The 20,235-nt window shown below is 38.6% G+C and overlaps 1 protein-coding gene across 1 annotated transcript in view; it reads right to left on the minus strand.

Annotated features, from left to right (window-relative positions):
- cps1 (carbamoyl-phosphate synthase 1, mitochondrial) overlaps positions 1 to 15,396 on the minus strand; it is a 45,043-nt gene extending 29,647 nt beyond the window's left edge. The window contains exons 1-21 of the mRNA XM_054615193.1: positions 15,271 to 15,396; positions 13,884 to 13,993; positions 13,487 to 13,631; positions 12,811 to 12,900; positions 12,663 to 12,719; positions 12,478 to 12,570; positions 12,300 to 12,389; positions 11,287 to 11,415; positions 11,045 to 11,151; positions 10,497 to 10,638; positions 10,149 to 10,226; positions 9,024 to 9,122; positions 8,631 to 8,726; positions 7,860 to 8,049; positions 6,987 to 7,144; positions 6,443 to 6,571; positions 5,084 to 5,228; positions 4,008 to 4,218; positions 3,578 to 3,776; positions 3,277 to 3,453; positions 1,608 to 1,726 (exon numbers count right to left, since the gene is read on the minus strand). Of these exons, the coding sequence (XP_054471168.1) occupies positions 1,608 to 1,726; positions 3,277 to 3,453; positions 3,578 to 3,776; positions 4,008 to 4,218; positions 5,084 to 5,228; positions 6,443 to 6,571; positions 6,987 to 7,144; positions 7,860 to 8,049; positions 8,631 to 8,726; positions 9,024 to 9,122; positions 10,149 to 10,226; positions 10,497 to 10,638; positions 11,045 to 11,151; positions 11,287 to 11,415; positions 12,300 to 12,389; positions 12,478 to 12,570; positions 12,663 to 12,719; positions 12,811 to 12,900; positions 13,487 to 13,631; positions 13,884 to 13,993; positions 15,271 to 15,396 (2,690 nt within the window). The remainder of the gene's footprint in view (positions 1 to 1,607; positions 1,727 to 3,276; positions 3,454 to 3,577; positions 3,777 to 4,007; positions 4,219 to 5,083; positions 5,229 to 6,442; positions 6,572 to 6,986; positions 7,145 to 7,859; positions 8,050 to 8,630; positions 8,727 to 9,023; positions 9,123 to 10,148; positions 10,227 to 10,496; positions 10,639 to 11,044; positions 11,152 to 11,286; positions 11,416 to 12,299; positions 12,390 to 12,477; positions 12,571 to 12,662; positions 12,720 to 12,810; positions 12,901 to 13,486; positions 13,632 to 13,883; positions 13,994 to 15,270) is intronic.
- Positions 15,397 to 20,235: the final 4,839 nt, after the last annotated feature.

Raw genomic sequence — 20,235 nt, forward strand, 5'->3', positions numbered from 1 at the left:
CACACACACACACACACACACACACACACACACACACACACACACACACACACACACACACACACACACACACACACACACACACACACACACACAGTATATTATTATCATTAAATCTTATGTGTGTCCGTCCACAAAAGCCATTCTTTTTAAGTCCCTCCTTCCATCTCCTACTCCCACAGTGGCTACTTATTTTTCTTCTCTTGTCTTCGATGTAAACTCCGCTGACACATTTTCTAAGGCCTTTACCATTGCATCTACACATGGCAATAACCTCTGACCAAATATGTCTACATAAGAATTAATAACAAAGTTTGACAATACTTTTAAAGCAGTACTTGACTCCATAGCACCTTTAAAAAGCTAGAAAGTCAAATCAAGTCACAGCAGCTTTGTTAATAACTACACAAGAGAAATAAAGAGCAAACGCAGACAAGTATAAGGAAAATAGAAAAGGACTAGCTAATGGTTGTATACCAAACTATGAAAGAACTAATGTCTACCTATTACAAATCTTTAAAGAAGACAGGCCCTGCTATTTCTCTAATATCATATCATTATCAATTAATTATCATTAATTATTTTCAAAATCATTGAAATTTAGACCCATTTCTGAAATAACAAATTTCATCAAAAGTTTCAAAGAAGACTACGTAATTGGGAGTTGATTTCTTTTAGGAAAACTTAGTATTTTGGACAAATTCCATTCATGTTTTAGTGCAAGTCTTAGCACTGAAGCTCTATCAAAGTAGTTATTTCGAATTTGAGCTCTGTTTTTGACACTGTGGATCACTCAATCCTACTGGACTTCCAGTGACACTGACCTAAAATGGTTTAAATCTTATTCATAAAACGGGTCTTTCACAGTAGCCGTGGCTAATGCCTACTCTTCAGTGGCCCCTCTGACATTAGGGGTTCCCGAAGGCTCCATCCTTGACTCTTTGTCATTCTGTAGATGATAAATGACACCATAATCTCTGTACCATTAAAAGCCAGGGAAGAAGGCAATTTGAATCATCTTTTATCCTGTCTGTCAGATATAAAGTGATGGATGTCCCAAAGCCTTCAAACTTAAATGAAAACAAATTGGAAATAATTATCTTAGGTCCCCTAAAGTCAAGACCTTTTAAGCAGAACCATTTGGGACTTTTCAGTCAGAAACCTGTGATATTTGCGATTTCTTTTGAAAAACAAATTACAGACACTAGCATCTCGAAAATCAGGTCCTTTCCCTCCCAGCCTGATCTCGAAGAAAGTGCTCATGGTTTCATCTCTCCTTGTTTAGATTATTGTAACTCCTTGAACCGTCTCAAGACCAACTGTAACTGGGCTTTTGTGGTCAACACCCTTCGGCTCTCAAACTCCCCGGCCAAATGTCTGTATCAGTGATCAGTGACTACTTTAAAAAAAAAGCTGTTATTTATTACTATCATTATTATTATTATTATTATTATTATTATTATTATTATTATTATTATTATTATTTATTATTATTATTATTATTATCAAACAAAGGCTTCAAATAATTTGTTTCACTTGATTTCTTATTTCAAGGATGCATGAATCGACTAGCACATAAAGAAAAAACGAACATAATAAAAAGTTACCTGTTGTAGTTTGCCAGGTGCTGCTCCAGCTGTGTTATCCTGTTGAGTTTGTGGAGGAACCACTTGTCTATGGCTGTCAGCTGGTGGATCTGATCAACACTCATACCACTGTGAAGGGCCTTAAAGGACGAGACATGAAACAGACTCAGCATTACATTTATCATTCAACACCAAGTTCATCATTAATGCCCTTTATGGGATCATTCTGAGAGCAAAGACACCCAAAAGGTTTCACAAAATTTCAACATATTCTTTAATAAATTTCTCATGATTAAAACTCATGTGTAATATTTAGTAGGAAAAAAAGTTTTACTTTGCCAATACTGGCATTTATGAAAATCTGATATCACGCAAGTCTGTGTCATTAACCTGTATAATGACAGAGGTTCTGCCCTGACAACAGCTTGTAAATATGTTTTATCATTTTGACATTCGAAGGCTGACCAGAGGAATCATTCCAGGCTAGTGGGGGAGGATTTAACTCGGCAGTAAAACTTGCAAGGCCCTGTAAAGAAGGAGCTTCTAATCAAGCTGCAAATGATTACTACTGTTACTCAGGGAAGAGTTTAAGTGTCTCATGAGATTAAAGAAGAAATTCAGATGCAAACTGATATAATGTAAAATGTAAGTTATTCTTTCTAAATACATAATGTAACAAATGTCAAAGAAACATGCTAATGTTTTGGTGTTTTTGAGTGTTACAGATTCCTGACCAAAAATGCTAAGCAACATATCAGAGAATTATATATATATATATATATATATATTTTTTTTTTTTTAAATACTTTCTACTTAGCTTATGGCTGAATAACTGTTTAGGGGGGTAGGTGTGTCTTAAAGCCTTGACTGTTTCCATTTTTTATGGTTTCCCTACTGGTCTGGATCTTAGACATCTAGGTTTCGAAATCAAACTGGTGGGCAAGAGAAAGATTAGCTGCGAGTAACAGTGAGTGTGCTGACCACATTAAGGCATTACAGCTGGTGTTTGATTCCTTAGAGATAAGATTGATATATCTTATGCTGTCACCATCTTCAATGATCTCACTCCATATTGAAGGGAACAAATATATCTCAACGGTCAGGACGCCAAGCTCAGACACTGAGACGATCTCATTCTTCTCTTCTTTCAGCTGGTGATAAAAGCCTGTTGAAATGCTAGACCTGCAAATATTTTTTGACCTTGCAGTAGTTCATGCAATGTCTGTGTTTCAATGACAGAACTTGACCCTGTGTCTAGATGCGCTTATGAAAGTGCTGTTTCATCTCTGATTCTATGAGCAAAAAGAAAGACTAACAGCACTGTATTAGGCAAGCACAAAACCTAATTTAGCAAAAAGATCTTTCAAATTACTTGATTTGGAATCATCATCCCCCACATCTATCGTCTGAAAAAGCTTGCTATTTAAGTTAGATAATTAAACATTATCTATACTGTGCAGTATGTTTTTTCCAAATATTATAACTCCATTGCAAGTATTTAACTAAATAAAAAAAGACAAATTTTCCACACAATTAGGCATTCAAATTTAGGCACACAGGTAGGCCAAGGACACATTTTACTTTCCATTTCATGTTCTTTTTCTGGATAATTTTTCAGTTCAAAATGTGTTTTAATGAGAAAGCTGTAGTCAGTGTCATTGATTATTAACGTTATGAAAGACTAGTGTACCTTGGCAAGGGAAAAGATCCGGGTGATGGAGGGCACAGCCAGCTCCTGTTGCAGGTCCTGGGTGTCAGCCCAGGCTTTCTTGAGTGGCAGCCGGGGCACGAAGCCATCCACTGATGGATGACACATCCTCAGGGCCTTCTGCACACTCTCTTCAAAGGTTCGGCCAACTGCCATCACCTGAATTCAGAAGAGGGGAAATACATGACTGAATAATGTGGGTGTGTGAGCAAAGTGAATAAGCAAGTGAACGAGTGAGTGCGGCAATAAGCGAATGAGTGTTTATCCGTGGATCCTCCCCCACCTCTCCGACACTCTTCATGGCACTGCCTATTTCATGGGACATGCCCTGAAAGCGGTCCAGGTCCCAGCGAGGGATCTTGGTGACGATGTAGTCTAGACTGGGTTCAAAGCAGGCTGTGGTCTTCTCTGATACAGCGTTCTTGATTTCCGGTAGAGGGATACCCAAAGCCAGCTTAGCTGCAACAAAAGCCAAGGGATACCTGTGAGACATGGACCAAGGGACAGGGAGAACATATCAACTAGTGGTTAAAGTTTCTGCACCAAATAAGCATAATTAGCATGATCACAGAGTAATGATTTTCATCAGAACTGTGATGTTTTGTTGACTCCTATAGGTCGTCCTACTGAAAAGCTCCAAGATATATATATATATCTTTTGATATTGTCTGACATGTGTGTGAACCTTCTTTTAAATAAATGTATTCTCTCACCCAGTGGCTTTGGAAGCCAGAGCGGAGCTTCTGGAGAGCCGGGCGTTAACCTCAATGATGCAGTACTCCAGGGACGACGGGTGTAGGGCATACTGGATGTTGCATTCGCCAACAATGCCAAGGTGACGAACCACTTTGATGGCCGTCTCTCGGAGCATGTGATACTCCTCGTTGGACAATGTCTGGCTAGGTGCCACTACTATAGAGTCACCTGAGAAAGAAGAGGAAGAAGGATTTAAATGTTTTAAATGGTACTTACAGTCTCTGAACCTGGTGTTTGGTTAATGAGCTTAAACATGACATAAAGCAACAAAAGCCGCTTTCTCACATGGATTAGGATTAAAAACTGGAAACAGCTATTATCCCAGGGAAAGCATTACCCTTTTTCATCTCCACATTTTGCTCTAAATGCTTGTTTGTGCCTGATTTTTTTTCTGTATATTAACTGTACAGTTCTTCTGATAATCGAGACATATCTCCCTAACAAAATTGTTTTACAACTGTCATTACAACCTGTAAAATTTGTTATGTAAAGTTATCATCTATTGTTAAGCAGGAGAAGCACTGGGGCCAGAGATGATTGCATTTTTGATGAACAGCACATTTGTCTGTTTATCCTTTGGAATTTGTAAAGACCATCTTTCAACTTAGTTACACTTCAAATGTCTCAGTCTGTACAAGCTCTGTATGTTGGCTGTGAGGACTGGATTGAACCCACAGGCTAAAGTGTTCCTCTCAAGTTCGACTCTCAATGCTTTTCTTGATCTACAGAAACCAGTCAAAGAAATAACACGAGGACATCAGATGTAAAACATCTATATCATCTTGCCAGGTACACAGTGAATTTGGTCAACAAGAACATCCAGCTCGCACTGAGAATAGCAACAAAAAAAAAAACACTCTCACCCTGAAGCAGCCTGTGTATGTATGTGTTTTTGGGGACGATATAATACAAAAAGCAATCAAACACAGCAGAACAAAAGTGAGAACACAATATTGCAAAATGTAATAAAACAGTGCATGACAGCCTGAAGACAATCACATCAGCATGAAGCACTGTGTTTTAGCTTTAGTACCTGTGTGAATGCCCAGTGGGTCGAAGTTCTCCATGTTGCAGACGGTGACGCAGTTATCAGCCACATCTCTCACCACCTCATATTCCACCTCCTTCCAGCCCATCAAAGACTTCTCCACCAGGATCTGTCTGCTCATAGCCAGAGCCTTCAGCACAATATGCACAAAATAGTAATATTATTACACAGCTGGTAGACACAATCAGAATCAGATGAGAAACGGTTTATTGCCAAGTATTTTACACAAATAAGGAATTTGGCCTGGTGATTGGTGCGTAACAATAAACATACACAATAATACGCCTACAATAGTAAAAGACATCATTTAAAAAGAGAAAATGTAAATATATACAATAACATATGATAAACAAACAAATAAAGAGTATGTTAAGACAAGTATGTTATTAAAGTGTGTATTTAAATAGAGGAGTTGTGAAAGGGAGTGTAACTGTAAGTAACTGTCCTGAGGATGTAATTGTCTGAGTCAGTGGGGGTCCCAGGCTTTGTTAATGAGCCCAACTGTAAACGGGAAGAAACTGTTTTTGAGGCATGAGGTCTTGGTCCTGATGGACCGCAGCCTCCTGCCAGAGGGCAGGGCCTCGAACTGTTTGTGTCCAGGGTGAAAGGGGGCGTCTACAATCTTTCTTGCCCTACAGTGTCCTGGAGGCGAACACGTTGTGGAGGGACGGCGGATTGCAGAAATCATATTTGTTGAGACTATGAATGTGGTAAGGTTCTTCAAGGACATGTACTAAGAGTTTAAACAAGTAAACATGGAATGGATAGAAATACTCGTTTTGATCATGGTGAGGACATGGGGTTAAAGGAATAAGTGTTTATCTTGGGTTTTCAATTTGTTTGTTTTTCAAAGATTAGACAAGGACCTTGTGAACTATATCTTTGCTCTGTACTTGACACAAAACAGTGGAACAAATGAAACAAAGAATACTTTTAAATGCAAGATAAGGAAAGCAGCAGGACATACAGCATGACATAAAAAAGTCTGCATCAATCAGTCTGGTACAGACTGTTCATTTTGCAGCCTGCAATCACAGATTATAAGCAATTCATCTTTCAGACTATAGTGTATTTAATAGTGCTGGATAAGAGACAAGCACAAAAGACTGTTGCTAAGCAACAGCAAACTATTCAATTCTTGGCAGAGCAGAAACATATCTAAACAATTTCAAAGCTTTTCTCTTTGTACAGGTTAATGCTGTAAACATGGGTATAAAAGGGTATAAAACTAATACAGTCTTAGTAAAATTCTACAATTGCTGACAAGAAAATAAATAACAAAGAATAAGAATTATAATTTTACCCTGATATCTCCACTCTCTACATTTCACCATGTGTTCTGACCTTGTTGGCAGTTTCCTCCAGCTTTTCTTTGTTAGCACACAGACCAGATCCTAGACCTCCAAGGGCATAGGCCGACCGTAACATCACTGGGTAGCCAATCTGCTCTGCCGCTTCCAAGGCATCGGATACCTGAAAGATGCGCACAAATATTAAACAGTTTTTCCCCTGATAAACACTTAACCCTTGTGCATCCCGAAAGCCATATGGGGATTTTTAATTTAAAAAACATATATGTTTTTATAATAATAATAACAACAATGGCATTATGTAAACAAACTGGCATTTAAAAAGTTAAAATTCAAAAAATTAATCAATATTGGGTAGTTATGGGTTCTAGGACTGAAGTTGGTTAAAATATTTAACTCAATTGGGAAGTAAAGTTTTTGACACAGACATAATTTTCCTCCAAGGACGTCATAGCTACTTAAGTTTAAAAAACAGTTGCTTTAACAAACAAATAAATACAGACTACATCTCCCCGTATATGCAACATGTATACAACATTTGTCCTTCAAAATGTACTTATTTGTTAATGGATCCTTACTGACTCCACAGCAAAACTGGGTGCAATCTTCTCATTAATCTCCTTCAGTTTGTCACCAAAAAGCTGTCTGTCCTCTGTGGCCATGATGGACTCCACTGGGGTTCCTAGGACCTTCACCCCGTACTGCTCCAGGACACCACTCTGGAACAACTCAACCCCTGAACACAGCACAAGACACCAATCCAAATCTAATAAATTTAAACTCAACAAGAATCTCAAGTTAGTTGAAAAGTGGAACAGTCTCACTGAGCATTGCCTATGCCATTGACTGAATGTTTTTATCCTTAGGCTTGGTTGCACCAACAAGGATTTATTCATTCAAAGATAAGTTAAAATCAGAGTTTAGCTAAACTAGGTTTAAAATGAGTAAACCAGGATTTTAAATTAAGCAGAGCTCTCCTGCAGAATTAAAAACAAATCTCTGTCATGTAAATCCAAGTTCAAACCAAAATGAAATGGAGTTCAGAGACTGTCTGTTGGTCCAATCTTCCTGTTCAGCTCCAAGACAGTTCCCTTGCTGAACAGGTAATATTGAGAGAAATTCAGCAGCAGCGTCATAAAACTCAATTGAGTGGAGACTGTCTCTTAACTTTCTTTACGGAACTTGGTTATTCTGCTCAATCCATCTCAAAAAGGCAGCAATTTCAAAAGTTGAAACTCCTCAAGCGTAAGTTTGAAGGTATCACTGGATCACAATGTAGTGAAAATTGGAGTTTTCTCAAAACTTTCTCTTTTATTTTGTTCCACAATTTCAAGCTAGATTTAATCGGCCTTGTCGGTGCCTCCCAGCCTAAGAGCCCTACAGTAACATGAGTTTCACCTATCTTTGGTGTAAGTTATTTCCTACCCTTTCAACAGTTGCACACATCTCACCGCAGTTGAGTGCTGTCTGTCCACCCATGGAGAGCAGGATGCCATCTGGACGCTCAGTCTTGATGACTTCAGTTACAAATTGTGGCGTCACAGGCAAGAAGTAGACTGAGTCGGCCTGCTTGGTGCCCACTTCATTGGTCTGAACGGAGGCTATGTTTGGGTTCATGAGCACTGTCTTCAGGTTTTCTTCCTACAACATGTCCACAAGGTTAATTATTATTTGTTTAAAAGAAAAACAGAGTTCGATGATAAGTTCATCTTTTTTAGCCCAGATTTTTTTTTGTTTGTTGGTGGTATTAATAACTTTTATGATGGCTTTGTTCTATTCAAGTGTCCCAGTAAGCTATGACAGTGAGCCAACATTCGGGAAATTGAAACCAAAGCAGCTAAATGGAATTCAGTCTACCCTGTGCTTTTCTTACTGCGACATGTCAAAAGTTAATTACACGTGAACTAGAATGGGTAGCAAACAGTATGCACACTATATACTTCAAATACTTTTATGTAATAAATGTCTTCTGAAGGTTTTAAAAAAAAAAAACAGCTCTGTATGTTGCAGAATTTATTTTTGTAACCCTCCACAAATTCTATGAAAAAAACAAAACCAACCATCAGTTCGGTCTTGGCTTGGCAGACACATCAAAACAAACTTATCCGTCATTGTCACATAGCACAAAGATTCTTCGTCTTACTCAAAAGAGGAGTAAATATTAAAGTACTTTTTTGGAAGATTTCAGCCGTGCAGACTACACAACACTTGTTATTTCTCACCTTCATGGCCTTGATGGCCTGAGATCCAGAGTAGTCAAACTCTCCAGCCTGACCAATAGACAGACCACCAGAACCCAGTATGAGCACCTTTGACACCTGAATTTACACAAATGAACAGCAATACATACTGTAATTCATGAAACTCCATTTGCAATGAAACTTAAGAACCTGACCCTGATGTCAATTTCTTATTATTTTTCACTATAAATCATTATGTTATGCACTAACTAAAAATGCACTGAACAATACCACATCCTGGTATTTTCTTGTAAAGTGACCTATTTGATAAATTAACCTTTTAACCTTCATTAACCTTTTACACCTACACACCTAAAATCACATGCTGTTCATAAAGGTAAACATGCAGAACATGCGTGACATACAGTACTTTACCTTAGCTCTAGGAGGAATGTGTGGTTTCTTAGGCATGACTGAAACTATATTGGCGCCTTTTCCTTTCTGGATCAGAGACATGAAGACATCAAAGAGGAACTGTAGACAAAGAAAAAAACAATAAAACCATTATTTGAATAGTATACTAATAGCATACTACCTTCATACTGGTATCGAAATTAAGTTTTCCACTACTTCATATAGCCAATATTTATACATATATATTTTTTTAATTATTATTATTATTTAATACAATATATATAGCCATACATGTAGCAGTTTATTATTACTTTATTTACTCAGCCAAACAATTATGGATTCGTCAATGCTTTGTTTCAGACTCAAAAGATATGACACCAATTGACAATGTAAGTAGTTAAATGGTAAATCTGTTACAACACAGTTACAGAAAAAGATGGAATCAGTCAGCTGTGCTAATGTAGTAATGCACTAACTGTGACTATTTGTTGATAGACAGGCAAATTGTCAATCCTTTTGTGTAAAAAATATTTCTCTTTCCTGACAGTCAAGGGTATATAATATTGGTCATGGCCACAGTGCTTTTTTTGTGATACCCCCAAAAGAAAAATCCAGGAGGAATGCAAGAACTCTCCAGCAGAGCTGTCAACTGCATGTTATGGTAGAGAGGACAGGTCTTATTATTCTGCCTTAATATGACAGAGGTTACAACACACTTTGACCAGTGACTTGAACTACAGTCCTCGCCTGTCATGTGGGAGAAAAGAACTGTAGCACAGAATCATCAACGCTTTATTGCAGGGAAAGGGATAGGCACCTGTGGCTCTGGTGCAGTCAAACATCAGGCTCCACAGACGATAACTCCTTTCATTGCAAGTGATGTAGTAACTGATTAAACATTCTGTTATTTTTTACCACTATGTCTGGTTTACATAACATACAAAGCACATATAAGCAAATTACTTTCCCCAGCAACCTCAGTGCTGGGGAAAGTAATTTGAAAGTAATTTTGAACTTTTTTACACAAGTCCAGTTTCAATTAAATAATTCAACTTTTACTTGAGAAGCTTCCTATAAAGACACCTTTACTTCATTTTAGTATACCATTCAGATACTTTATGCAGCACTATAAAAGTCTTTAATTACCTCTGTGTCAGTGGGACCGCCTTTAGCCTCTGGGTGGAACTGGGCCGTGAAAACCGGCTTAGTGTTGTGCATGATGCCCTGGGAAAAAAATGCAGACTCGATATAAGAAAACAAAAATCAAGCAAACACTATTCTGCATTTAATGTGTTTGCATTTCATAAACAGCTGAGTCTAATTTTAAAAATGTTGTTATTTTGTAAACTAACATGTGTAGACAGTGTAGTCTACCAAAGGCATATCTTATTTGCTTGTCTACTGTGTGAGACACATGTGCTTTCTATCCCAAACCCCATAGAACAAAAATATCAAATGTCTTAGAAGCAGACTTTGACATAGAGCGAAATTAACCTCATTGGTGCCATCATTGGCGTTGGTGAAAAGAGGGCTCCACCCTGGGGGCAGGGACTCGCTGTCTATGCCGTAGCCGTGGTTCTGCGCCGTAATGAAGGCCTGGCCCGTCATCACATTCAGCACCGGCTGGTTCTGACCTCTGGGGAACCACAAACATGCAGAAAGCACTATTTTTAGTATGATGCACACACATGTGATTGGTGTCAAACTACTCCACTGATCAACAGGTCGCAGTAACACAAAAAAAAGCTGCAATTCATTAAAAAAAGAAGCTAAGAAGACTGCAAGCTAGAAAACATGTTGTAAACAATGCTGGATTTAGAATAATCCAGATTTGCAGATGTTTTGTGAGAAACGAAATGCACTCACACATTTGTTAGACTGCAAGGACACACACAATGTGTTTTGGTGAGTAACAATGAATGTAAACATATGTTTTGTTTGTTTTACAAGAAAAGTCCCCAGGGCACATTTAAATCTTCATGAGGATTCTTAAAGGGCTTGCATATTGTGCCTTAATTATGCTTAGCTATAAAAGAGTTCACCTGTTGCCCATAGGTAGCTTATATGACTTAGCTCCTGCAGCCAGAGCAGTGATCTGGTTGCCCATACAGATCCCAAACACCGGCTGGGGACGATCACTCTCCAGCACCTTCCCAGGACAAAACGTACAAATCATATTCATGAAGGTTACACTGCAGATCATGATATAAATATAGCCTTTCATGAAAGAAATGCGCTGATTAAATCTAAACAATCTAAATTTCTAAACAGCATTATTTTCTACCTTGCGGACATTGTGGATGAGTGTCTTGGCCAGAGACGGATCTCCCGGTCCGTTGGAGATGAATAGGCCATCGTATTCTAGACTCTGCAAATCCTGATCCCATGGAACGAGGTGGACCTCTGCACCCCGCTGCACATAGACACATAAAGAACATGGAAAGACACTCTGTAATCTTATGATATTGCATAATGGTCATGTTAATGTGAAGTAAGCTAAAATAACACAGTTTTAAACGTATTTAACATCAGTTCAGAATCCATCTCTCTAGTTGTAAACATAACTGTTACATGTGTTGTAATGAATGCCACCAAATAAACCCGTGTCATGATGAATGCTGATTGTTACAGAAGTGACCCATGCTCTGTTTAGCTAAAAGCACCATACATTCACAAAAAATAACAAATGTTTACCAAGGTCTCAAGATTCCAAAGTTCTCCAACAATTCTAATATTGGTATCTATAAATATTATACAATTAGAGCAAGCAAATTGTCTCATTTTGTCCAACAAACTATCTTCAACCTCTGCAGAAAAGCAATATAACCCTAACGTATTATTATGAGAATGTCCAGGCAACCAGATACTCATCAACAGACTAATAAAAGGCAAATAAGGAGAAGGATTTCTTTAATACAAACAGACAAAACAGACTACTGCATTAGAAGTCTGCAGGCTGCTTTTCCTGGCTTACCATTACAAGCAATTACAAGCTAATATCAACACCATAAATAACAACAAACCATTAAATGGAGCATAAAATTAAGATAAGCCCACTATCTCTTACAGCTAGATGACACAAACAAAAACTAAAGGATGTTGTTTTTTTTTTTGTAGTTTCTTAGATCTTCCATTACCATCACATACTTTCTAGGTCAAGTTGCACACATGTAAATTTGTTTTTTTTCTATATTTGGGCAGCTGTCATTTTGGGCTACATCACTGAAACATAATGTGTGTGTAAACTAATGAGGATGCACAATCAATAACAAGGATGTGTTTCTTATTTTTTCTCACCTTAACCAGCAGGCGAATAATGTTGTGCTTGATACCGCAATCAACAGCCACCACTTTTATTGGGTTTCCTTTTCCAAAAACCTTGATTTCCTAGGGGTTCGAGAGATACAGAAAAGAGACACCATTTGGTAACAACAGCAGTTTTGTGATGTTAAATATAATAATTAACAGATTTTACCTTGGTTGAGACCTCTTCAATCAGGTTTTTCTGGTTGGGGTCAGAAATTTCAACAGGCTGCCCATCAAATTCAATCTTCCCCAAAGCTGTGCCCTGAGGAGTAATCACGAGCAAAAGGAAAGTGAGTGATCAACCAATCCAGTTGTGAAAGATTGGTGCAGTGTACACTTTTGTGTTCACAGTACCTTATCTCTGATTATCTTGGTCAGCATTCTGGTGTCTATTCCAAACAGTGCAGGAACCTTTAAAAAAGGAAAGTAAATTTTGTAAATGTAGCAGTCCTACACGCCTCTCTAAAATAACAACAGATACTTTTTTAATCTGAATCCAAACCTTCTCTTCTTGTAGCCATTGTCCCAAAGACTTGACAGAGTTCCAGTGGCTGTACTCGTGGCTGTAGTCTTGAACAAGAAGACCAGATACCTAGCAACACCAAAGCACAACAACAACCTTAAAAAATGGTAAAACCAAAAAGTTTCGGCATTTTTGCCATTTTAAAAAGGAGTCCATCATAACAAGACCGAGAGTCTACAGCCATGCTGGCAGCTCTGTGAGGCTGTACTTAGCAGTGCTTTGATCTTAACATCAGCATGATAACACGCTAACACTGACAATGCTATTTACAATGTAAACCTATGACAGTTTAACGTGTTAGCCAGCTACTGTTACATTTTCAAATCAACACAAAAAATAGATTACAGCTAGTTAGTATTTAGTAATAATCCAGTGTATTATGCAAACACAATTTTTGACTTGATGATGCCGATACTGTTGATGAAAAGAGACAGGAGGCACCAAAGAGAATATAATTCATCCTCAGGGGTCATGAATGTTTGTAAAAATGTCGTGTCAATTCATCTAAATCCTTAAATATTTCAGTCTGGACCAAGGTGGCACACTGACTAACTGACAGACAGACAGGATCAAAGCAGGAATTTGAAAGAAATACATTGCAGCACCGAGGCCTCCACAAAGCCTGACACCCCTTTACCACCGCTGATTTTCTTACCTGGATGCGCTCTGACTCCAAATGTTTTCGTAGGCCCAGCTCGTCCAGCTCCTCGCTGTTGGGTACCCCGTAATTTCCCACAATAGGGTAGGTCAGGGTCAGAATCTGACCTCTGTAGCTGGGGTCAGTCAGGGCCTCAGGATACCTAAAGCAGGGAATCAGCAGGATTTTGTAATGTAGTGATGAAGAAGCACATGGTCATGTCATTGACTTATGGCCATCTATAAAGTGAGAAAATCCAGTTTAACTTTGTCTTTGAAATTTGAAACTAAATGAATAGACTTGTCAAACTAAAAGCAAGGATGTTATTTTAGTACTTGGTTTCTGACTTGTTCAAGTGCACATTTTTGTCTTGAATCTAATGTAGTTCGACTTATAAAGTATATCTCCTTCTTACCCCACCAGGCCAGTATTGAAGACGAGTTCCCCGGCTACAGAGGCATCATGCCCAAAGGAAATCCCTTTCATCCTGGTGCCATCCTCCAAGACCAGGTGGGCCGTCTGGGCCTGGGAGTTAAAAGAGATCAGGCAGATGACAAGATCAATTTCCCCCAAGAATAACGTATTCCCTTTATATGAAGCAAGTTTGGACAGACCAAAGGCAAAAGTTTGAAATTGATGGGTTTAGGAGTGACCAGTGAGACTCTAGGACTTCATGCTAAAACTACGGGACACAATGTGAATTGTGCTGTAAATGCTGAGACAGACTAATCTGTTCTTCTCTCTCTCTCTCTTTCTGTTTGACCTCCAGCCAGTGGCCATCACAAGAGCCATTACCAATTAGTAATAAAGACTCATATCCTCAAATACATCGCAGATATAACAAGTGCTTACAAATGAATAAGTACATTTTGAAGTGTTGCAGTTGGTGAATAGAAAGTCAGATGTTTCCCCTCAAACACAATACAATTCTCCATGCAATTACCACACATGATGCACAGAATGACATCCGCTGCATGGTAAACATTATCTGAGACAGCAGTCTAGAAATCTCATATCCTAACATTGTGAAACTGTCTCCTCTTTTTTGTTAAACTATTTTTGTGGGTTCATATGCATAAAGTCTTTCACCGACCAAAACTGCATTCAAAATTAGGCAATTTACTGCATTCTTTCTTAATGACGCACGCTTACAATCTAGACAAGTAACTTACTAAATTGTATTAAATCTTATGTAGCCCATTGTCAATTCGGCGTAATAACAGCCCACCAAACATAACTTTTTCCAACTTTTTTTAACTACTTTGCGCCTCTACCTGCAGGTAACCATGCTGTTTCTAATGAATGAGCGTTAACCGATAAACTAACGCACTACTTTGAATTACGTTAAAATAAGAACTTTATGTTATTCTGGATCTATGCCAAATATCGAAGTAGCTTTTGCTGTTTGACACTTTGTACAGTACCAGTCAAAAGTTTGGACACACCTTCTAAATCTAAAATCTAAAACATATTCTGGTTTGTTGAGCATTTGTTTGTTTACCACATCATTCCATATGTGTTCCTTCATAGTTTGGATGTCTTCAATATTAATCTACAATGTAGAAAAATATGTAAAAAATAATGTAAAAAAAAATAAAAATAAAAATAAAGAAAAACCATTGAATGAGAAGGTGTGTCCAAACTTTTGACTGGTACTGTGTATTTGTGTAATGGCAATTCATGCATTTGTATTTGTTTCTGAGCAGCTCAGCAGACAGACTGCTGTGGCTTTAACAGTTTTAGGAAGTTTTGTGCTTTTACAAACGACAACTACACATTTCATTCACACATCGCCTGCTTACCTTCCCACTGAACAGTTTTGCAGTTTGAAGTCTCAGCCATGCAGAAGTGTCTCCTACTCTTCTGCCAACCACACATCCTTGTCTCAGAGATTTAACAACGCTGCAAGCGAACAGGATTTTTGACATGTTCGCCTGAGTGACTCTTTGGGTAAAGTTGCACAGACTTGAATGAGAAGTTTCCGGATATATAAAGAATGAAGTATTTACACTGTCTCAGAAACGGTACAATAATGCTACGTGTAAATGTAGAGGACAGTTGAGAGAGTTTGTTTTGGGGGGGCTGCCCCTCGCGTTGTCCCCGTTCAACTGAGCGATGTAAATAAAGGGATCTGCATTGGCCGCCGTGGCGTTGTTTTCCTCAACGCATCCAGCGCACAGCGGCCAGATTGGTGTCCAGGAAAAAAAATTTTTTGCCTACTCTGTCAAACAGGGATGAACGGGATCCACATCTGTTTACATTGTAAAACACACATGATGGTAGGTGAGAACAATGAAGTGTTCATCTGGACAAATGAGTTGACCATAGTGTTGAATTTAAATAGTTTATCCATAGTCATTGTTATTGTTTTGTTGTATAAGTTCACCATATATATTTTGTATTTAGTTGGAGCATCATTAAGGCTTACTTGAAACTTCAAGTAGATTTTATTAAATAAAATGTTCACATCATTCTTGATTTTAAACTGCTGTCTTTCATTCTGTTTTTACACTGATGCTATAGGAAAAAAATGCTAAAGGGAATATTGATTACAACTCACATTGAAGGACATTGAAAAGAAACTAAAAGGAAGTGCATGCCGAATGAGTATGAATGCGCCTGCTTGCAGTACACTTGTGTGGAGTGCTTTCAGTGCAACAAACTCTTTACAGGGTTTTTTTTTTTTTTTTTTTTTTTTTCATTTGAGGCCAGTTGCCTGCAAAAGAAAAGGCAAACTGACCATGGACAGGCTGCATGGTGGTGGGATTAGAGTTGTGTGTGTATTTGCTGATCACTGCAAGACTGGTCCTCTGTGGAGAAGGCTGCCTGACTGCCACTATGCTGGGTTCAGCAGTCTGAACAAAGTGGGTGTGAGTAATAGGACTTGTGTGGATCAGGATATACATCCACACTCCAGAAACTGGACTTGGAAAAATAGACTGTAGGCCTACAGTATGTCACTGAATTAACTTACATATGAGTTAATTATCTACTAGTATACTTAATTTCACATTTTGGTATACTTTATTTTGTGTAGGTCCTCTGCAACTTTCTAAACCCCCCTTTGTTAACTTCAGATCACGTTCCTCTTTTCTAAATTCAGTGTCCGCTCTAGTTCAGTAGATCTGTGGAGCTCTGGTGACATCCAGTGGTAATGCATCCTAACAATGTCCAAAGGGATTTTTAGTCAGTTAACAGGGTTGTAGTGGCAGGCTTGATGCATAGGTGACAGTGCAGCTCTACATATACAGTTACAGTAAGGAACTGAGGGGCTTTTTATTTCATTTAGCTGCCAGCATGTATAGCAGAAGCTACAACTGCTTTACAGTTGACATACATTGAAAACCCCCATGTGTATATTTATGTCACACAGAAAGTGCTGCTTTAAAGTAAATTCTATATCTTTATTTACACTACAAAGTATTTATTCTCCACAAAGTACAATTACTCTTATCTTTAAGAAAGACCTGATCAGTGCTGGTCCACAGCGTCCAACAGACTACAACATTTGTAGCAGTGGGCTATTTTATGTTAAACAAAGAAATAAACAGAAGGTCAAATAATTGTGATGAATCATTATTTGTCTATCTAGAAGCTCATTATTGACGTTGATTATGACTCAAAAAGTTATGCCCCCTCAGCATTGGCTTTCTTACAGTCACAAATGAATCATATACAGTGGAAAATTGCTCGGGGGTGATTGGGAGAACCTGAGAAGTCTGTGCAACGTATTTTATGGCCCTTTATTATGGGGAGGGCTGTGATTAGTTGCCCTCTAAAATTCCTCCCCTTATTGGCGAGAGGAGGAATAATGAGCTCCAGTGTCTGTCCTCAGCGGAGAGACCTCACATTGTCTGCGGTTTCAAGAGTGAGTTTCAGATGTTGGCCAAGCTTAGTAGAGGACGTGAATAGAAAGGCAGGCTCACTCACCTTTCTCTGTGCCAGGTTTCCAAGTACAGTCTCGGCCCCGAGATGACAGAAGGAATGAATGGTTGTCAAGGATCTATGATGGTGTTTGTTCAGTACAGGATTAGACTGACAAACCAGTTCGAAGATATTGACACTTATATATATCATTCAAACCAAAATGTATTTGTGTATCATCTTTAGACATCAAGGTAATTCAAAGGGCTTTACTGTCAGGCTGCACAACCAGCTCTGCTCCCAGCAGACCACATGACACATGTGCAATTCAATACACTGTGCAATTATAGCTTTAATAGTTTTTTCTGTCTGTAAATATAATATTTCAGTTATTGTTGATTTTCTGCTGTTTTTTATTGCTTATTTATAATACTTGTTTTTTTATTTCATTTTTATTTTTATCTTGTCTTTCTTTTACTATGTCTCTTGTGTGCACTTTACCCTATGCTGCTGTAAGCCTGCAAATTTCCCCACTGCGGGACTAATAAAGGATTATCTTATCTTATTTTATCTTATCTTTACATTAGACATTAACAGATTAAACAAGAGAATGAAATGTACAGTTTGGGAAGACTTCAAGTTTTCTGTCACAAATGCAAAAAACTGGACACAACGCTTCTTCATGCTTATTTTTGACTCAGTGGTTCATAACGTATCAGCAGATGAGAAATGCATTTTGGCCCTTAACCATTCAGTGCTTGATATAAAAAAAATAATATTAGATTTTTTTATGCTACACCTTTATAGTTGTTTGAACCTGATTTTATTCTCTTATAGCACACTTTAGTTTGACTTTAGATGATTGTTAGCAGTACTAGTTGGTAGTAGTAGTAGTATCATCAGCCATTTTCCTGGACCAGAAGTAAGTCCGGTTCTAGATGGTGAACAACTGATACATTTTAAAATACATATGTAAAATCATTCTCAAATACTTTTAAATGTAACATTTTGTTATTCCATTCAATTAAGGTTTGCATGAATTGACCATCAAAAGGGTCTACAGTGATTTACTCAAGCCCTCGTAATTGTAATGGGAATAACATGTATACTATTATCACCATCTTTATGATTGTACTTTGTGCTCATCCTGTCAACACATGTATGCGCTGTCAAGTAAGAAGAAGACCCCACATATCGTCACCATTCTTGTTTTGGGTGATGGCAACTTCAGCCTCCAGGGTTGTAAAAGTTAAGACATGGTGATCAGCTGGAGAGACAGAAGGAGGAGACTGGATCTTTAGGTCGGCCTTCCTCTGTAGTGAGGTAGTGTCCCCAGTAAAAAGGGCACTAAGTAGCTTTGTTTAGCCTGGCCTCACTTAATTCCCGTGTGGCCAGCGGAGGGCTTATGAGAGAGAGAGGGGGGGGGAAGAGAGCATGCATCGGGCCCCTTAAGGAGTCATGGCCCCCGCTCTTAGAAATCCCAAGAAACTTCACACCTCTCTGTGGAGACTATAAATAGGCTCCATCTGTGCCCCGGGGCTCAGTTACAGCCTCATTCCTTTTGGTATGGTTGGAGGGCAGGGAAGGAAGCACTCTGAAAGGGTTGAAAAGCTGGGGAGTGGACAGCACCAGAGACCAAAGTCGACTCTCTAGTCATCACACATGGCTGAACTCTGCTGCCTTTCTAGTGGCAAAGGAAGCCCGTCGGCGCTCCCTGCTGTTTCCTTCTCTAAAGCAACCCTCTCGACGATCCAATTCCCCATGGGGGCAAAATGCCAGCAACCTGGGAGCATGCAGCACCTTTGGAATCTAACACCACACTGCACTGATCGCATGATATTTTCTCTTCACATGTCATTAATCAGGCTTAACATAGGAGGTCCTAAAGGTTAAGACAGGCCCTGCGTCTTAAAATCAGTGCCTCTGTCGTTTCTCTTTCACAGAATTTAATTGTACAGCTCACAGATTATTGGTTGATGTTTTGGTCCTGGTACTGGTAACATAAATTACATATAGTTCTGACAATTCTGTGACCTGAGGGTGAATTTGAGAGATCACTATGAACGCATTGCAGCAAGCGGGCATTAGTGCTTCAGATCACACTGTCATTCCTGAGAGTAGACAGATATAGGGCCTGTCCTGAAGCAAAACCCCACCCACCCCCTGCCAAAGGACAAAGCTAGAGGGTGAGGAGGTGACAGGTGATAGAAAAGCTAGATCCAAGCATTGTAGTTTGCAAAAGAATATCCCCCAAAAGCCCTTCCTCTCACAGGTATCTACTCTTTAATCTTGACTGACACAATCCAAAAAAAGAATTTGTTGTCTTCGCTGATAAAAAAATCAAGCTTGTTAACCTCATTCTCTGCTTCATTTGAATAACATATTTTTTATCCCAGCGTGTGAGATCTAAGACTGCAGCATCCCTTTCTTTATAGCTGCAAAATCTCTCCAGAACTCTCATGCAAATAAGGTGGAATTATTTAAAAACCAAAAAAAAGGCAGTAGCTGGCTAATAATCGCTTTTTCTTTAAATGCACCCCATTTGTTTTGCTCCCTTCTATACTACACTTTGTTTGTTTTTTCCCATTACTGTTTATTGAAGCTTTAACATCCCAATTTCCCCAAAGTGATCACTGATGTTTCATCTGATCTTATTCCCATCAGGTCTAAAAATATATCCATGATAATGGTTGAAACACAGTCATAGGGGGAGCTACAAGCTGACTAACTTTAAACTTTTGTGTATGGAAGGCAATTTGGGTGCCATTACTTAGCGAGTGCAGAACAAATTATTTCAATTTTAATATCATAATCCTTTAAAAGGCAGTGTGGACTTGCAGCACAAAAACTTCTGTCTCAGCTCTAAATTAAAAAATATGAGTGTTTGTAGAAAAAGGGCAGAA

This window comes from Anoplopoma fimbria, chromosome 16, assembly GCF_027596085.1.
Source record: "Anoplopoma fimbria isolate UVic2021 breed Golden Eagle Sablefish chromosome 16, Afim_UVic_2022, whole genome shotgun sequence".
Taxonomy (NCBI): Eukaryota; Metazoa; Chordata; class Actinopteri; order Perciformes; family Anoplopomatidae; genus Anoplopoma; species Anoplopoma fimbria.